The 17,390-nt window shown below is 38.6% G+C and overlaps 3 protein-coding genes across 3 annotated transcripts; 2 read left to right on the top strand and 1 right to left on the bottom strand.

Annotated features, from left to right (window-relative positions):
• The first annotated feature begins 713 nt into the window (after positions 1-713).
• Positions 714-2,256, top strand: LOC101303249 (protodermal factor 1-like). The gene is made up of 3 exons (XM_004303808.1): positions 714-1,116; positions 1,252-1,615; positions 1,711-2,256. Exons 1-3 carry the CDS (start codon positions 924-926, stop codon positions 2,042-2,044), a joined length of 891 nt encoding a protein of 296 aa, XP_004303856.1. The 5' UTR covers positions 714-923; the 3' UTR covers positions 2,045-2,256.
• A 3,629-nt stretch (positions 2,257-5,885) lies between these two features.
• Positions 5,886-8,033, bottom strand: LOC101302959. The gene is made up of 2 exons (XM_004303807.1): positions 7,987-8,033; positions 5,886-7,316 (listed from the first exon to the last, which is right to left on the bottom strand). Exon 2 carries the CDS (start codon positions 7,312-7,314, stop codon positions 6,271-6,273), a length of 1,044 nt encoding a protein of 347 aa, XP_004303855.1. The 5' UTR covers positions 7,315-7,316; positions 7,987-8,033; the 3' UTR covers positions 5,886-6,270.
• A 4,951-nt stretch (positions 8,034-12,984) lies between these two features.
• On the top strand, positions 12,985-16,991 carry LOC101302674 (probable rhamnose biosynthetic enzyme 1-like). The gene is made up of 3 exons (XM_004303806.1): positions 12,985-13,128; positions 14,446-16,033; positions 16,117-16,991. Exons 2-3 carry the CDS (start codon positions 14,459-14,461, stop codon positions 16,579-16,581), a joined length of 2,040 nt encoding a protein of 679 aa, XP_004303854.1. The 5' UTR covers positions 12,985-13,128; positions 14,446-14,458; the 3' UTR covers positions 16,582-16,991.
• The last annotated feature ends 399 nt before the right edge of the window (positions 16,992-17,390 follow it).

Raw genomic sequence — 17,390 nt, 5'->3', positions numbered from 1 at the left:
CGAGGCAACCTAGATAAGTGTCATATTATCGTCTACGACGATCTGCGCTCTTTTACTTGTTCGAGGTCATTTTTTTTCTCTCTTGTCATGGTTTTAACTTGACAAGGATTCTAAGGAGGTATTACAGAAGCATCAAGAAAGCAACATCTACTCTATACGGAACAAGGGGGAGTGTTATAGGATAATTAGAATATTATTGTTCCTGTAAAGTAGATATTTACTCAGTCAGATGTTTATCTAGTCAATTGTTGATTTAGTCAGTATTGTTATGGTTTGTGGTGGCATGTACCACAAAATAAGGAGAGATTCATGTAATCTTGTTATCTGTAATCTCCTATAAAAGGAGCTCACTCATTCTGATGAAATATACAATTTTTTCTAAAACACAAAGGGCATTCTCTTGAAGAAAGGCTTCATCAAGAAAGAGGGAAAGATTACTATTATATTTCATATAATGAAATTGAAATAGTCACTAATCCCACTAATACAATTTTCCCAGATCCAACCAAAGACCAGCAAATATTATATATCAAGAGCCCCATGATTTTCCCCATGCAGGCCACATGAAGCAATCAACTTCTTAAGTAATTCAACACATATATACCTAATTTTTCTTGTTTATGTGTGTGTGTGTGTGAGAGAGAGAGAGAGAGTTCTGAATTGTGTTTATGGGGTGATCTGTGTTTCTAGCGAAGCGACTCCGAATACTTGACCAGAGAGAGAGATCGAGAGAGAGAGCATCAAGGAGTAAATAGGAAAAATAAATGCACCTGCAACATCAACTACCCACAATACTCCTTCACCTGCATATATTTACTCCTCTCTCTATCTACCCTTTATATATTCACCCCTCTTCCTCCTGCCAAACTCACACTGCTTCATCCTTCAGTTCTCCTCCCAACACTTCTTGAAGCGAAACAGAAATGGGTGCTATGATGAGGAACAAAGCGTCTTCTTCTTTGTTCATATGGGCATTGGTTGCTGGTATGCTCTCCCACAACCTGGTCATCCCTGTCATGTCCACCACCTTTGAGGACCAGAAGAACTACTACACTCCAGACCCCGGCACCGGAACTCCCCCACCTTCAGGCCACGGTGGAAGCACCACTCCCGGAGGTATATTTTTCCTCACTCATCCTCACAGATACACATTGTATCTGTTCCTTCGTTTTTGTTTTTATTCATGCATGCTATATAGATCATCTAAATATGTCTTTCTCATATACTAATCTTTCGCTTCATGAAATGCAGGTTCACATGGAAGTCCTCCTTCCCACCACCATACCCCATCTCATTCCAACCCTCCCTCTCATGGAAGCTACAACCCTTCACCATCACCACCTACCAACTGTGGTACACCACCATCAAGACTAACTCCAACTCCATCAAGACCGACAACTCCTTCAACCCCAACCTACGGAACTCCACCATCAACTCCAACCTACGGAACTCCACCATCAACTCCAACCTACAGAACTCCACCTTCAACCCCATTAACACCCCCTGTCATTGTTACTCCTCCAATCATCGGAACTCCACCAATCGACCCCGGGACTCCAGGTGTTCCTACACCTCCCTATCTTCCTAATCCCAACTCCCCTCCCTTCACATGCACGTAAGTACTCTCATCAACTACATCACTACTCACGCACAAGAATTATAATATCTCTAAGTTTGAGAAACTAACAGCCTTGTTTTGCATTGTTGCAGCTACTGGAGGAACCACCCCACAGTGATCTGGGGTCTTGTGGGCTGGTGGGCAACTATGGGTCATACCTTTGGTCTAACTAGCCTTCCAGGGTTCGGATCAAGCACCATGAACTTGCAGCAAGCGCTTTCCAACACTCGTACAGATGGAGTTGGGGAACTCTACAGAGAAGGAACAGCTGCCTTGCTCAACTCAATGGTGGACAACAGGTTCCATTTCACTACCACGCAAGTCAGGGACAGCTTCGTCAGAGGACTGAGTTCCAACAAGGCAGCAAAAAACCAAGCTCGTCTCTTCAGGCTGGCTAATGAGGGCAAACTCAAGCCCAGAGCTTGATTCACCATCACATTTGCCTTCAGTTCACAGCTTATGAGTACTACTACTACTACTGCTACTACCTTACATCTCAGACTACTTCAGAGTGTGGTTCATCCTAGAATTTGTTATGTCGTTAGTGTTTAATTCTATTTGCTGTGTTTAACAGCATGTTAAGATGGATACTCAGTTAATTTACATTTTAATGAGTGCTAAGTTTATGTTTGTCTTGGTTAATTGACTTGATTCATATCAATTTGAGGTGCATTTTGGTTCCCATATCTCATGCATGCATATGCCAAGCATAATAGTAGCAATAATACTAGACACTAACATGACCACCAACTTTAAGACATCAATTGATGTCGATCATTTGTATGAAATAAGTTAATGACATAGATCATGACTAATAAATGAAATCTGGAAAACATGTCTATCAGCTAGCCTAATTCAAATGATCTCACTAGTACTAGAAGCTATAAAGAAAGTAGTAAGTGCTTACCTACCAAGGACAAGAAAAGAAAGAAATAGGTCAAGAGAGGGGACATGGTGTTAATTTCACTCTCCAAATGCTCTTATATTCATCAGCTCTTTTCATCTTGTAAAAGTTACAAAATTTATGCAGCTCACCAGTATTTTCATAAGAACCCTAACATCCTACTGGCAACAATGTTACTAGTCCTATTGCTCGAAAAACCTCTTCGATATTTCATGATCAAAGACGGCCACAATGAAACTCAACTTCGCTCTTCAAATGCCTTTCATTAAGGTCTTTGATATTTCTTCTTTTTTAGGTAATCAGGTCTTTGATACTTCATGATATAAATGACCACAATGCAATTCATCTTTGGTGAGATGCCTTTGATTGTTACGTTCTACATATAATGTGGTTGAACTAGATGAATTACATGAAATGCAAAATAGGTAACGGTGTCACGTTATATAGAACGTAACAATCAAAGGCATCTCACCAAAGATGAATTGCATTGTGGTCATCTATATCATGAAGTATCAAAGACCTGATTACCTAAAAAAGAATAAATATCAAAGACCTTAATGAAAGGCATTTGAAATCCTTGCATGAAATACATGAATTATCGTTACCTGCTTTGTTACTCGAATGAAAATCTAGGATTTCATGCAATAGACACCGTTACCTATTTTGCATTTCATGTAATTCATTCGAGTAACAAAGCATGTGATGGAAGGTGGCCTGGGTTTTAAAGATTTGGAGGTGTTCAACTATCGTTATGGCAAAGACTTTTGGTGCATCATGCAGTCTCCTAACTTGTTGGGCTGCTGCTTAGAGCAGAGTGCTTCCCGAAGGAGGAATGGCTGCTGAATGCTCGGGCACGTAGTGGTGCCACTTTGATTTGGAGAAGCTTGGTGTGTGGAAAGGAAAATCTAGGATTGGGAATGCGTTGGAGAGTTGGTACAGGGGACTCGATCAGTTTGATGAAAGACCGATGGCTTCCTCAACCTGAAAATTATACAGCGCACCCGGGTGCGCCGCGCACCCGGGTGTGCTGAATACGCTCTCTCCTCAACCTCAACGTTTAAAGTCGTCTCCCCTATTACCCTTAATGCAAGTAGCTGGACTTATAACAAAGACACGAGTGGAACGTGATATTATTGATGCTCAATTCTTAGACTTCGAACCAAAGATGATTCTGTCTATTCCTTTGCCAAGTGGAGTTATGGACAAGATGATCTGGCACTACATAAGAACGGGAGGTTCACGTTAAGTCGGGCTACTTGGTTGATGCACAGGACTGACAGAAGAAGGTAAGAAGACAAGGTTCACTTGCTTCCGGCAGTAACTCAGATGGTATTTTAAAGGTCTGGAAAGTGGAAACGATTATGGGGTTTGAATCTTTCAAAAGAAAATAAAGTATTTCTCTCGAGGGCTTGTAACAATCGTCTAGCTTGTGTAACGAATTTGAAGAGAAGGTTTGTGTAGGTGGGAGCTGTGAAGGCTGTGGGTGCAATGATGAAAGTTTCTTATATGTGTTGGGGAAATGCCCCCAAGCTCTTACATGTGTCGTGGGAATGCCCTCAAGTCCGTAGAATTTGGAAGTTTACTTTCTTGGTTGAGGTTTGTAAGAGTTGGAGAGAGCATGATTTCTTTGAGCTGTTTGCTCATGTGGCTATTGTGGCTCATGAAAATGACTAGGAAGGGTTTGGGGTGGTGGCTTGGCAGCTATGGCTTGAAAGAAATAATAAGGTCCATCGGAAATCAGCGGTGGAAGCAGATTTATTGGTGGTGAAGGCTGCTAGCTGGTGGGAGCTTTATCTAAGCAGTAGGCGGTGCTATTGCGGAATCTGGAGAAGGAATGCAGAGTAGTCGAACTGAGCGGAGGACTTGCAGGTGGACAAAACCGAGGCTGGGTCGTGTTAAGGTTAATGTTGATGGCGCACTTGAGATATGCAGAGGGAGATTTGGTAGGGGGCAGTTTGTAGGGATGATATGGAATGTGTTTGGGGGTGTTGGCTGTGCCGGGTGTGGGATGAGCAAGTACTTTAACCTGTGAGTTTCTTGCATTGATAAATGGACTGTATTTTTGTGTGCAAGACTCGCATGTGGAGATTGAGGGTGATGCGCAGAAGCGCAGAAAGCGTTTGCACTTTGCAGCCTCGAACTCCAGTGAAGATGATTTGAGCCCAGATGGTGCTTTAGTTGATGAGGCAAAAATCCTTATTAGTCTTAGTCCCGGCTAAGTGCATGTTTGTTTATTGAGACTAAATAGGACAGTGTTAAATAAGGAGTCCAGTTTAGTTAGTATTGTGTTTGGTGTCACTGGGTATTAAAATAAATGAGCTTACATAACACCTTTTCATTTTGGCCTCCTTAGATGGTATTATTGTGGGTACTCAAATATGTTATCCTTAGATAGCACCATCATTCTAAACTATAAACCAAGCAAACTACCATCTAATCTCTTGCAACACCAAACATGGGTTAATATTAGTACAACTTAAGACACCCCACATAAGTCCAAGGCAGTCGTAGAAAATAAAGAGGTGTAATATAGTCCCAAGTATCAAACGTTTGAATATCAAGTCCAAGAGATTGCAATAAGGCTGCGCATAGTGTAGCAAGAGTGGCACTTGGCCTAAATTTTCCTACCTTTTGATGGAGGATGGTTCCAGACTGGTTGCTGCCGATCCAGTTATTAAGTCTAGTTGTTTCAGTGTTTACAAATTGGAGTGTGTCACTCTTCCTACCGATTTGTGGTGGGTTTAATGATGCTACTATAGTACTATATACTCCTAGCCCTTGATGTAGTTTTTCCTATGAACGAATGATTTCATTGCCGATCAAAAAACAAAAGCATGTAATCGACCCAAAGAAACACCAACCGCCATTATCAAACAATGACCATGGTATACAGGCAGTCAAAAAAGCAGCCACCAAACAGGTCAATAAGCTCGACTTGAGGCTAAAAAGATGAGAGAAAAATACCTCATGTTAAGAAGAACAGCCCCAAGATGCCTGAAGGCAGGGATACAGATAACACCTAGCCTCAATTGTCAAGAGGAGGTAGGAGAGAGAAACATTGTACGTTAGCTTCTACAAACAAAACTGTTTAGGGTTAAGTAATCAAGCTAGTATCCAGGCTGAAATGTACTTCAAAAGTTCATATTACTTTTAGATGATAAGAAACTAAAGGAATGACTTTAAGTGGGATACAATTCATGCTCAGTCGCATTTTGCACATGTATAAGTATTCAAACAGGATATAGAAGTGCAGAATAAGTATTCAGTAATCAGTACTGATGTCAATTTTCCACCGCCAAATTCATTATGATTCAGAGCCGGATTAGTATAAGCTGAAAAATACAATGTTGCCATTCTTAATCTGACAAAGCAAAAGAGCAATATCATATTGAACAGGAACCACTTTATATATCATTCTTATTTCCACATCATGTAAAGAGAAAAATTCGTTTGCACATGATATTGTATTATTGTTCTTCTTCTCAAGGACAGTAAAACTTCACCTAAAAATGTCAGTCTTCAGTATGCTACCTTTCAAGCTTGATGAGCTAATGCAATGCACATTTTCGTCAAGTTGACTTCATCACTGATCGATACAATAGATAACTTAACATGCATTGTTTCAAATCCCTTCCCAGTTTCCACCATGAACAAAAATTTAGAAAATAAGCAGCGTGTGTCATTTACTGCAGATTCTAGCCGATTCACAACACTGGTCAAGGCAGAGGACAAGAAAATTGACAATCAGTCACCTCATATGAGATTCAAACCATTTGAAGATCTTGTCAGAGTGTAAGCTTGTCATTTCATGGAATGCGAATGCAAGATTTAACTCCTCCTGGATGTAATGGGCTAGCTGCTTGTCTGGAGAAATGATATTACTCTTTCTTGCAGCTTCTTTCCAATGTGTTCTGCGGCCATCATTCTTCATATATCCATTCTCATCAATAAATCCCTCATGGCGGAAGAGTTCAAAGAGCTTAGCAGAAACAGACTGATCAAGACCTGGGATTCTATTAGCCAAGACATATGGTGTCAAGGGAAACTCCATGCACTTGATCTCTCCAACATCAACACCATTATTTTTCAAAACTTCCATATACCCGGCTATCTTTCTCTGCCTAAATTGATCTTTAGGCATGTGCACAAATAGTGTAGGAGGATAGTTCTCATTTATATCTATTTGATCAAACATCCCTTCAGCAATCATAAGTGTAATACTACTGAACTTTAACTCGGTGGCGAGCACAGAGACAAAGTATCCCCCAGAAGAGGCACCCAAAGCCACAAGAGGAAGTTTCTCAAGCTTGTTTTTCTTAACCCACCATGTTATAATATCCTTAACAGTAATCATTTCCTTCCCGAAAGCCCAGCACCTCCCTCTACTTGATATGGTAAGAACAGCAAACTTTCGAGCAAGAGCATGAAGAGCAATTAGTCTTTCTTCTGGCAAACCAACGCAGTTTGGGCAGGTAGAAGACTTGTCCCAAAAGTTAGCAGCTCTACCATCACAGCCATGAGCCAGAAAGAGGACTGCTTTAGGTGAATCTGGTATTTGCCATATTAAATCTGTTCCATTCCGGAACTCTACAGTCTGAGATAGTTGCACCGATAACTCAAAGCTGTTCCATTTTTCCATTCGAAGTCCAAGTACTGAAGTTGGCTTTTGATCAGTGTTGCGAAACAACAATACGAAAACAACGGTAACCAATGTCACAGACACAACCAGAAATGCAACGAAACGGTTCTGAGGCACATAATATTGTTTCAATTTGTTTCCACGTTTCCACATCACTGAACACCAAAGTGAAAAAACCAAACATATTTCAATTAGTTCTCTCAAAAGTACAGAAATTTGACAATGTTCAAAGACAGAACTGAAGTGGTAGTTGAAGATATATGCTAAACATGAAGCTAATGTGTTTGAAAAGGTTTCCACATCTCGCATTATGTTGCTTCATAGCCTCAAAACTTCCAGTTTTGTTATGTTATAACCTTAAATTTGCATATCCAATACAAGATAACACAAAATTGCAACCAGCTGACCCAAAACTCAATAACATAAAAATTAAACAAAATGGAGAACATACATTCAACCACAGATAAACCTCCACTTATACAAGCGACTAAAGATTAATTTTTTTTAAGTAAATCAATTTAAGCTTCTGATTCTAGAAGCCCGGTCTCAATCGGATAAAAATAGATAGAGGAAAATTTACATTTTCAGCATAATCTACCTTTACACTCAGCTAAATGTGTACCATTGATGTCTAAAGATTCAAACTTTGATAACAACAGGAGCCCCTTAACCCAAATGGAGGAGATAACAGGGATCATTACTTTGATTCGAGCCCAGAAAATACAAAACAGCTTAATTCTACCTCTGTTTTCATTCTCAGAAATTCAAAAGCCAAACAATTAATGAAGGAATTATCAAATTCAGAACAGAAGGGCCAAAACTTACCTGTAATAGCTTTAGATCCAGTTCTGGCAGCTTTCAGATTTCTGAGCTCTCAGAATTTTCTGTGGCTTTGTCAGTTGTAGACTAGAAGCGAAAGAAAAGAAAACCCGTCCGCTTCAGCTTAACCCGGCCCGTAACCGTTACAGTCAAAATTAGTAATTTCATTCTGGGAAATTTCGACAATATCTGATCTCCGTATCAAGCTAGTCAGCCTAGTCTACATGAAGTGTCGGTATATTTATGTAACATCGACGATCATATTCAGTCCGTTATATCAGCTCAAATACTTAATGATATTTTTATAGAAGAAAATTGTCAAAGAGTACATGATAATATGAATTTTGAGCTTTTTGAGCATCTCATATTTACTTTGCAACTAGTTTCTAGAACCAGACGCATATTAACACAATGTCATATTGTTTATGTTACTAGTATTTTAAAGGCCTATTTTAAATTTTGGTGAAGGTTTTTTTATACCAAAATATAATCTCTAGTTTTTTTTGTAGTTGGAAATGGGATGATAATAAGGCTGCACACACAGTTTAGCAAAAGAAGCCTTGAAAGTTGGTCAACATTTGTTTTGTTTAGAGTCGAGACTCGAGACTACTTTCGCTCCATGAGTGTATAGACTTTCGGATGAACTCTAGTGTGGCAGGGCAGCCCTGAGATTTTAGGGGCTCGAAGCAAAAAAAAAAATTGAGGTTCCCTGCCAAAAAATATATTTATATTTTTAGTTCATTTCAAAAGTAAGTGTGCACATAACATAACAGTAAAACTCCCAATAATAATGAAATGCTATAAAGATTGAAACAAAAATTTAAAACTTACAAATATCAGTTACTGAAAAACTACCATTTTTGCATTTTTGACAGCAAAAGTGTCAATTAAACATGAATACTCAAGCTTTTCCGCCAAATCTTTTTCAATCGATAACATAGCTAAACTATTTACTCTGTCTTGTGACATAGTTGATCGAATTGGATGTCTCTCTTCTCTGCTTCTCTTTTCTTTTTTTATCTCCAGAAGGATACTTCCTAATTAGAGCCATATAGCACCCTGCAAAAGATAATAACAAAGGCATGAAATCAAATATTCAATTATTCGAATACTCAAACCAAAACCTGTCTCAATTTCAAAACCCTTCTCATTCTCAATTTCAAGTTCTCAACTATGAAATTGCAAAAACTATGGGATTGGACTCATTAGAGGAGGAGGACAGACTAACTTACTTGACTTTTGTCGGATGTCGGAGAGAACTCAGACTCAGAGACGACAAGACGCGTGCGGAAAGCCGGACGCCGGACGGGGCGGTGTGGGTAGCGGGCGTGCAGCAGACGGCAGCCGGCAGGTCGGCAGTCAATGACTTCGATGAGTTCGAATGTTTGATCAAAGAGAATTAGAAAAAGACAGAAGGTTGTAGAAGTAAGAAGTTGTGTAGGTTATGTTTAGTATATTTGCTTTTATTTAGTTATATATATATACTTGGATTTTTTTTTTTAGGCCCTTAAATTTGGGGGCCCAAAGCAAATGCTTGTTGGGCTTTAGCCCAAGGCCGGTCCTGTAGTGTGGTCAATAATCTTCCGCATAAGCTACCATGTTGGTTTGTTGTTTGGATCTTGTCCATTAGGTCTCAACTCATTGTATTCAGTTCATTATGAATGAAGTTCGGTTTTGATTAAAAGAAAATATGCTCAACTTCATTGTATGATGACAAAATATGTCTTTGATTGTCTCTAGTCGTGTTTTCAAAGTTTGTGACCCCAAATAGTATTTTGTGCTCCTTCCACCCTCCAACCATACCAAACATAGTGCATAATATGATAACCTTATTTATAATAATAAGAAAAATTAAACCTAACTTTAAAATCCATTATCACAATCAAAACACTATGAATGTGGAACACATACATCTCATCAAAAGAGACTTCTGCAGAATGTGGAAATGCTGATTGTGACATTAGGATACTGCTCATTCTCCAAACATGCATTGACAGTGCTCAATACTTCAATTGGCAAACCCGTAGTTGCCAATAGCCCTTATACATGGAAATTAACTTCAAAAATTATTCGTTGATCATATTTTCAAGTGCATATGTTAAATAGGCCATCGATTTGTTCCAATACATGTAATATTATTACAAGTATACTATATACGCTTGGAATGGGGCGTCTAATATGATCACATATTAAAACACAATTGTAAATAGTTATCTTTTTAATACAAAAACCATCAATTCTTCATATGTAATGCATATTACAACATATGCCGTGAACGGTATAGTTTAAGAGGTTACAAACATTTTTTCTTTTGATGTGTGTGAGGAGAGTATCTAATGGCTTTGTAAGTTTAAGGATCAATCTCTTGACGCGTGTCAAAATGTCAAATACTCCAATTGTATGTTACAGCACAATGCATGATCACTTTGAGAATATCTTAATTCGAGCACATGTTTAGGGTTTCTTAAGCCATTGCAAATGACGGCTAAAGGGGTTATGAATTTCAATGTACATGAGGAAAACTATGCCAAATTACATGCAAATTCAACAACAGGGTCATCAGACATCAGTTCATCACCAACTCACGATATGCACCTTATTCCTACTCAACTCTCTTGAATGTGCATAAAGGTGTTATTTTTCTCTTCTTTTTCTCTTTTCAATCGGATCTATCATTGGAAAATGGTGTCAACATATTATTGGTGATCAAAAGTATTAGTCCTCAATCTTTTTCTAGCTAGTTGGAACCTATATGTACGAGTGTGGATTTCTCTTGATTTCGAACTCTTCAGGTTCTATTCCCCTCCCCCCTCCCCCTCTTTTCTTCCTCACCAACACATCTGCTTCGACCTATATACACATAGCTAGGGACCAATGGACCTTACTCTCTGTTTGCTCTATAATCTATATATTCCTATCTATAACTCCAAAAGGTGTATGAAAGCAGAGGCTAATCGAGCATATAATTATCAAATAAAATGAATCATGTGCATTTGGGTCCTGTTCAGCTGTTTAATTCCTTTTTTTCTCTCCAGGCAAAAGAAAAGAACAGCATTCAAGAGCTTAACATAGACATCCCTGCATATTCCATGTGATCGACTTCGAACCTGTCATTATATGAATCACATAAGAAACATGCAACCCAGTTGATGAAGGAAGATCCTGATTGATATTTAATCAGGAAATAGAAATGCACAGCATATTATAGATGCTCTTGTTAGGTGCGTTAATGGCTTCGATGTGTAGAGAACGTGTAGTACGATATTACTACCCAAAAAATTCCCAACATGAGGATGGAGAGGTGAAAGAGTACTCTCCCAAATTTTCGATAATTCTATCATGTCTAGCAATACTCCAATACCTAGAGGTTACAATTTGCCCTAAAAAAACAGAAGATGCTAAAATGGGTTGTGTTATTTGCATATAATTTATGAAATTATAATCATCACTGGTAATCACAAGTAACATATATACACAATTACACGGGAAAAAACAGAATCTGTTATATATATATATATATATATATATATATATATAAGTGCTTGTTTAAGATCCCAACAGAATCTGGTTAATTAGTTTCATGTACAGATGCTAATTAAACTAAAAACATGCTTGTCAATAGGGTAATCGCATATAAAAGTTTTTTTCTTCTTCTTGGGATCAATCTCATTTAAACTGTCTCGGATTAGCAAGAGTAGAGATAGGGTGAAAATGAATAAGATTAGGTAGAGGGAAAACAAAACAAGAGTTAACATCATTTAACTTCCATAACATTTCTCAACATCACCGTCATCTTACATACAGGGCTGAACTTGAGATTTGAAAATCTGAGGCGAGTTCTAAGAATGATACCCTATGATCATACGAGGGAAAAAAAAAAACGATGGCTATCCAACCATAAAAATATTAGTCATCACTCAGACTTTGTAGCTATGGATAACTAGATAAACAAAACAGCTATAGACAAAAAAAATACTCTAACCGAACATATTGCTATGAAAAATGAAGATGAAGAAGAATATGTTTTTTTTATTTTTCAACGAGAAGACGAACTACAACTTGCAGACTTGAGACTGGTGCAAAATAGATTGACTGACTGAGTTAAAGACCCAACAAACCACCTCATCTCTGACTTAAAAATGTAGTACTCGTGTCCATATTTCATTGGTAAGGACCACCACTCAACAATGTTCCCGAACTAGGTAATAATTCCTCATCAGAATCAGATCTAGCGCAAGACCCTTCCTCCTGTTGTCTTCCAAAATTTAGTGCCCCTTAAATTCTGGTGTTGAGGCAGCTGCCTCTTCAGCCTCACCCTCCCTACTTTCATACATTTAACACAGCTACCACAACATATATCAGACCAAACAAGAAACGTAGAGCATCGTACCAATTTCTAACCTAATTTCCTTTCCAACAAAATCTTTGGAGCATTCCATTTACTCCCTTTAATATCATCTTCAATTCCTCATGCTTTGAATGATATACGTAAATAATTAAGTGGACCACTTTCAAGATTTACACATAACTTATTCTTTACCGATACATTATTCTTTCGTAATAGTTTTTTTCACAAAGAAATGCGAGATCATTTATTTTGCTAGATCATTACAACTGCCATGCATACGTGAGCATGTTAGGATTTCTTAATCTTAACATTTTAATCTTCCAATTACTAAACCGTTTTCCATCAACCATAAGTCCATAACCCCCTAAATTCTAGCCACAACCTACGGTAAATCAAGACAATTCACCATAGTAAATCATCTCTCATTATGGTAACAACACCCATTAAATATCACCAGGTCCTATGATTAGATCTGTGTTTAACATCAAAATCGTGTCAGGAAGAACAATCTGTACGCGGCGAAATCTGATTGGCCCAGCAGTCCAATCACTGCTAGCTCTAACCCCATCAAATATTCCCAACCATTTTTAAAATCCCAAATTTCAGTTCTCTCCATGATATTTATAAATACCCGACTCCAACTACCTTCCCTCCTCACACTCAAATCCCCTTCTTTTCTTTTCCAGTCTTTTCTCTTCTTCTTCTTCCCCATTGTCCTAAATTTTTTACCACCATTAAACCCACAAAGCCTCCAACCAATTTGGGCACCAAGATCCACTCCCACCCACAACTTGTAACTGGTAAAGTTTCTGTCTCTCTGTGATTTTTGAAGTTAAAGTTGTGTAATTTCCTTGATCTCAGTTGGGTATCAATGAATTGGTCACTCATTTGTAGACCCAGATCTCCTGCTTATCACATTAAAGCTTTTGGTTTTATGGTCAATGTGGGGTTTGCAGTTTATGGCTTTATGCTTAATGGTTTTACTTCTGTGGAAAGTTTGAACTTTTTTCAATTTTTGGGTAGAGGGAGTAAGATCTGGGTTAGTTATATGCTGCATTTTTAGTAGATCCGGTAGATTTGGGTGCTTTGCATTTTGGGTTGTTGTTGGTTTTGAATGTTTGAAGTTAAGGAAGTGTGAATTGTTTGGTTTCTATGTGAAAATGGAGCCAGGACAAGTGAATGCTTGTGCTGTAAAAACTGGTCTGGCTGTATCTGTATAAAGTTGCGTAGCGTGTTCCGTAATCTCTACCGTTATCTTAATTAATTAGGTGCTCTGTCAATTTTCTCTTTTTATCATTACTAGATATCTTTACAGCTAAATTGAAAATACCAGGTGTGTCACACTGTCACACTGTCACATTGTACATGAATACCAGGTGGGATAGATTTTGTTTCTTCAAATTTGAAAATTCTGATTTGACAGAGGAATCAATGTTTTGCTAACTTTTAGATTAAAGTTTAAATTGCCGATCACAAAGAAGCCAGATTTACTTATCTCGTGGGAATATGTCTTCTTAGCTTTGATTAGAAAATCAAATGTCTTTGACATAGGTCTCTTAAATCTTCACCATTAGTGCTTAGTGAGAGGTTTGTTTCCCCCATGAATTTCCGCTTTTTCATTTTGAATTTCAGTTCTTTCTGTTGACTGTGTGTATCATTTAATCATTTAATAAGTTAAATATCATTCTGTTAGTTACATTATAGTTCCTTCTAAATCTGAGCTATTAGTTACAACTTACAGCACATGAAACTCTTGGTAAGAAGTTTATTTCTTCCCGTGAATTTCAGTTTAATTGTTTATTTGAATTCCTGTTTCTCCTTTTAATTATTTCTATAGTTTGATGATTTAATGAGCTCCATATTAGCTATGACTTATATGTCAGTTTCCCATATCTGATCTATTAGTTGGAAACTTGCGGTGCATGAACTCAGTAACAGGTTCACTGAACCATGAATTCCTGTTTATTATTTTATTTCGGTTCCTTTGTGTTGAACTGTTGATCATCATTTAGTCATATTATGGTGAACATATTACCTTTATCATGCATTATCAGCATTCTTCCTTGTAGTTGAAATTTGGAGACTCATTGTCAATATTTATATGCTGGATTCTGCAGAACTCTTTCAGATATGGCTACCACGTATAAACCAAAGAACATCCTCATTACTGGAGCTGCTGGTTTCATTGCATCCCATGTTTGCAATCGGCTTATCAGAAACTACCCTGAGTACAACATTGTCGTCCTTGACAAGCTTGATTACTGTTCAAATTTGAAGAACCTTCATCCCTCAAGGTCATCCCCAAACTTCAAATTTATCAAGGGAGACATTGGAAGTGCTGATCTTGTCAATTTCATCCTTCTCACCGAGTCCATTGATACAATAATGCACTTCGCAGCCCAGACCCATGTCGACAACTCATTTGGTAACAGCTTTGAGTTCACTAAAAACAACATCTATGGCACACATGTTCTTCTAGAAGCATGCAAAGTCACTGGTCAAATCAAAAGGTTCATCCATGTTAGCACAGATGAAGTTTATGGGGAGACGGATGAGGATGCTGTGGTAGGAAACCATGAGGCTTCTCAGCTTCTTCCCACAAACCCCTACTCTGCTACTAAAGCTGGAGCTGAGATGCTTGTTATGGCATATGGGCGTTCATATGGGCTACCTGTGATAACTACCAGGGGAAACAATGTCTATGGCCCCAATCAGTTCCCTGAAAAGATGATTCCAAAGTTCATTCTCTTGGCTATGAAAGGGAAGACTCTTCCTATTCACGGCGATGGATCAAATGTCAGGAGTTATCTCTATTGTGAGGATGTAGCCGAGGCATTTGAAGTCATTCTCCATAAGGGTGAGGTAGGCCATGTCTACAACATTGGGACAAAGAAAGAGAGGAGAGTGATTGATGTCGCCAGGGAAATTTGCCAACTCTTCTCGTTGAACCCTGATACATATATAAACTTTGTTGAGAATAGACCTTTTAATGATCAGAGATATTTCTTGGACGACCAAAAGCTGAAAAACTTGGGATGGTCTGAAAGTACTGCATGGGAGGAGGGTTTAAGGAAGACGATGGAATGGTATGTCAAGAATCCTCATTGGTGGGGAGATGTCTCTGGGGCACTGCTCCCTCATCCAAGAATGCTCATGGTTCCTGGAATTGAAAGAAACTTCGATGGGCCTGATACAAGCAATTCCGATTCCCCTTTGCCAGCAACTGATTCTAGTCTTAGCGAAGTGGTTGTTCCAGCTCCTAGGGGCATTCCTTCTACTCAGAAGCCATCTCTGAAGTTCCTGATTTATGGGAGAACAGGGTGGATTGGAGGCCTTCTTGGGAAGATCTGTGAGAAGCAAGGGATACTGTTTGAGTATGGACGAGGGCGACTCCAGGAATGTTCCCAGCTCCTGGCTGATATTCAGAGGGTCAAGCCAACACATGTTTTCAATGCTGCTGGAGTGACCGGCAGACCCAATGTGGATTGGTGTGAATCTCATAAACCAGAAACAATTCGGACCAATGTTGTGGGTACATTGACCTTGGCTGATGTCTGCAGAGAGCACAACCTCCTGATGATGAATTATGCGACTGGTTGTATCTTCGAGTATGATGCTGCTCATCCATTAAGATCAGGCATTGGGTTCAAGGAGGAAGACACACCAAATTTCACTGGCTCATTCTATTCCAAAACCAAAGCAATGGTATGTATCTATCTATTGTTATCTTCTGATAAGGTTTCAGCATAGCTACAAACTAACATCTCACTTTCCATCTTTTGTTGCAGGTGGAAGAGCTTTTGAAAGAATATGACAATGTCTGCACTCTTAGAGTCCGAATGCCAATATCATCTGATCTGAGCAATCCGCGTAACTTCATCACGAAGATCTCAAAGTACAACAAAGTGGTTGATATTCCAAACAGCATGACTATCTTGGATGAGCTTCTACCAATTTCAGTTGAGATGGCCAAGAGGAACTTGAAGGGTATTTGGAACTTCACAAACCCTGGTGTTGTGAGTCACAATGAGATCCTGGAGATGTACAAGAAGTACATCGACCCCAGTTTCAAGTGGGTTAATTTTACATTGGAAGAACAAGCCAAGGTTATTGTGGCACCAAGAAGTAACAATGAGATGGATGCATCTAAGCTGAAGAAAGAGTTCCCTGAACTATTGTCAATCAAGGAGTCGCTGATTAAATACGTCTTTGAGCCCAACAAGAAAACATCTGCTGGTGGAGCAGCAAATTAAGAGTGTTTGATGAACCTCTACACCTCATTACCATCCTTTCATAATTTATGCATATCTTTATTCTTTTCCCTGTTATAAGGGCATGAATTACTGCATGTTGTCATTTTAGTCGGTCATTGTGTCATCCTATTAGGGCAACTCATTTCTGTGATATGATAACTAGGATCATTTCATGAGTTGGGAGTATTGGTCTTAGTCTTGGCTATTGTGAGATAAGGAGCCTTTAAATTGCTTCATATATCTAGAAGGTCTACCTTAATATCGTACTTTTTCATAAGCAATAAAAAAAAACATGTAATTTTGAAATCTATTATACAAGTTCTTATGTATGACGTACAATCCAAGTTACCTTCTTTTTTCTTTCCTGCAAGTCTTTCTAATCACCATTGTGATCGAGTTGCTTCTGCCCTATGTACGTTCTCCATATCTCGCCCAGCTATTACGTATGAGCGTAGTTTGTTTTGTATTCTACCTGATTATCATGTATAGGATAACACATTATACATATAATAATTAACATGAGGTTCATATATAACATATTTTGTCTGTAATTAATCAGTAGCTTTTCCCCCTATGTTTATACAGCTGCCATGAGACCGTGTCATACTCAGCCTCACTTAAAAAAATCAAAAAGATCACCAGACTCACCATGGCCAAGCAAGTCCAAGAAAACTGATATTCATGATCTCCCCGACTTTGTATTGGTCGAAATTCTTTGTCAAATTCATCACAATAAATTTGTTTTCCAATGCAAAAGTGTGTGCAAGCGTTTGTCCTCTCTCATGAGAAGTTCCGCAGCCGTTTTAGCT

Source organism: Fragaria vesca, linkage group LG6 (genome assembly GCF_000184155.1).
Source record: "Fragaria vesca subsp. vesca linkage group LG6, FraVesHawaii_1.0, whole genome shotgun sequence".
NCBI classification, from domain to species: Eukaryota; Viridiplantae; Streptophyta; class Magnoliopsida; order Rosales; family Rosaceae; genus Fragaria; species Fragaria vesca.
This window is presented reverse-complemented; position numbering and strand designations above follow the sequence as displayed.

What these genes read in the sequence shown, in the direction of transcription:
- LOC101303249 (XM_004303808.1), top strand. Translation starts at nt 924, where the DNA reads ATGGGTGCTATGATGAGGAACAAAGCGTCTTCTTCTTTGTTCATATGG. An exon ending in TGGAAGCACCACTCCCGGAG is followed by an intron (nt 1,117 to 1,251) that starts GTATATTTTTCC and finishes CATGAAATGCAG; the next exon opens with GTTCACATGGAAGTCCTCCT. An exon ending in TCCCCTCCCTTCACATGCAC is followed by an intron (nt 1,616 to 1,710) that starts GTAAGTACTCTC and finishes GCATTGTTGCAG; the next exon opens with CTACTGGAGGAACCACCCCA.
- LOC101302959 (XM_004303807.1), bottom strand. Translation starts at nt 7,314, where the DNA reads ATGTGGAAACGTGGAAACAAATTGAAACAATATTATGTGCCTCAGAAC.
- LOC101302674 (XM_004303806.1), top strand. Translation starts at nt 14,459, where the DNA reads ATGGCTACCACGTATAAACCAAAGAACATCCTCATTACTGGAGCTGCT. An exon ending in ATTCCAAAACCAAAGCAATG is followed by an intron (nt 16,034 to 16,116) that starts GTATGTATCTAT and finishes CTTTTGTTGCAG; the next exon opens with GTGGAAGAGCTTTTGAAAGA.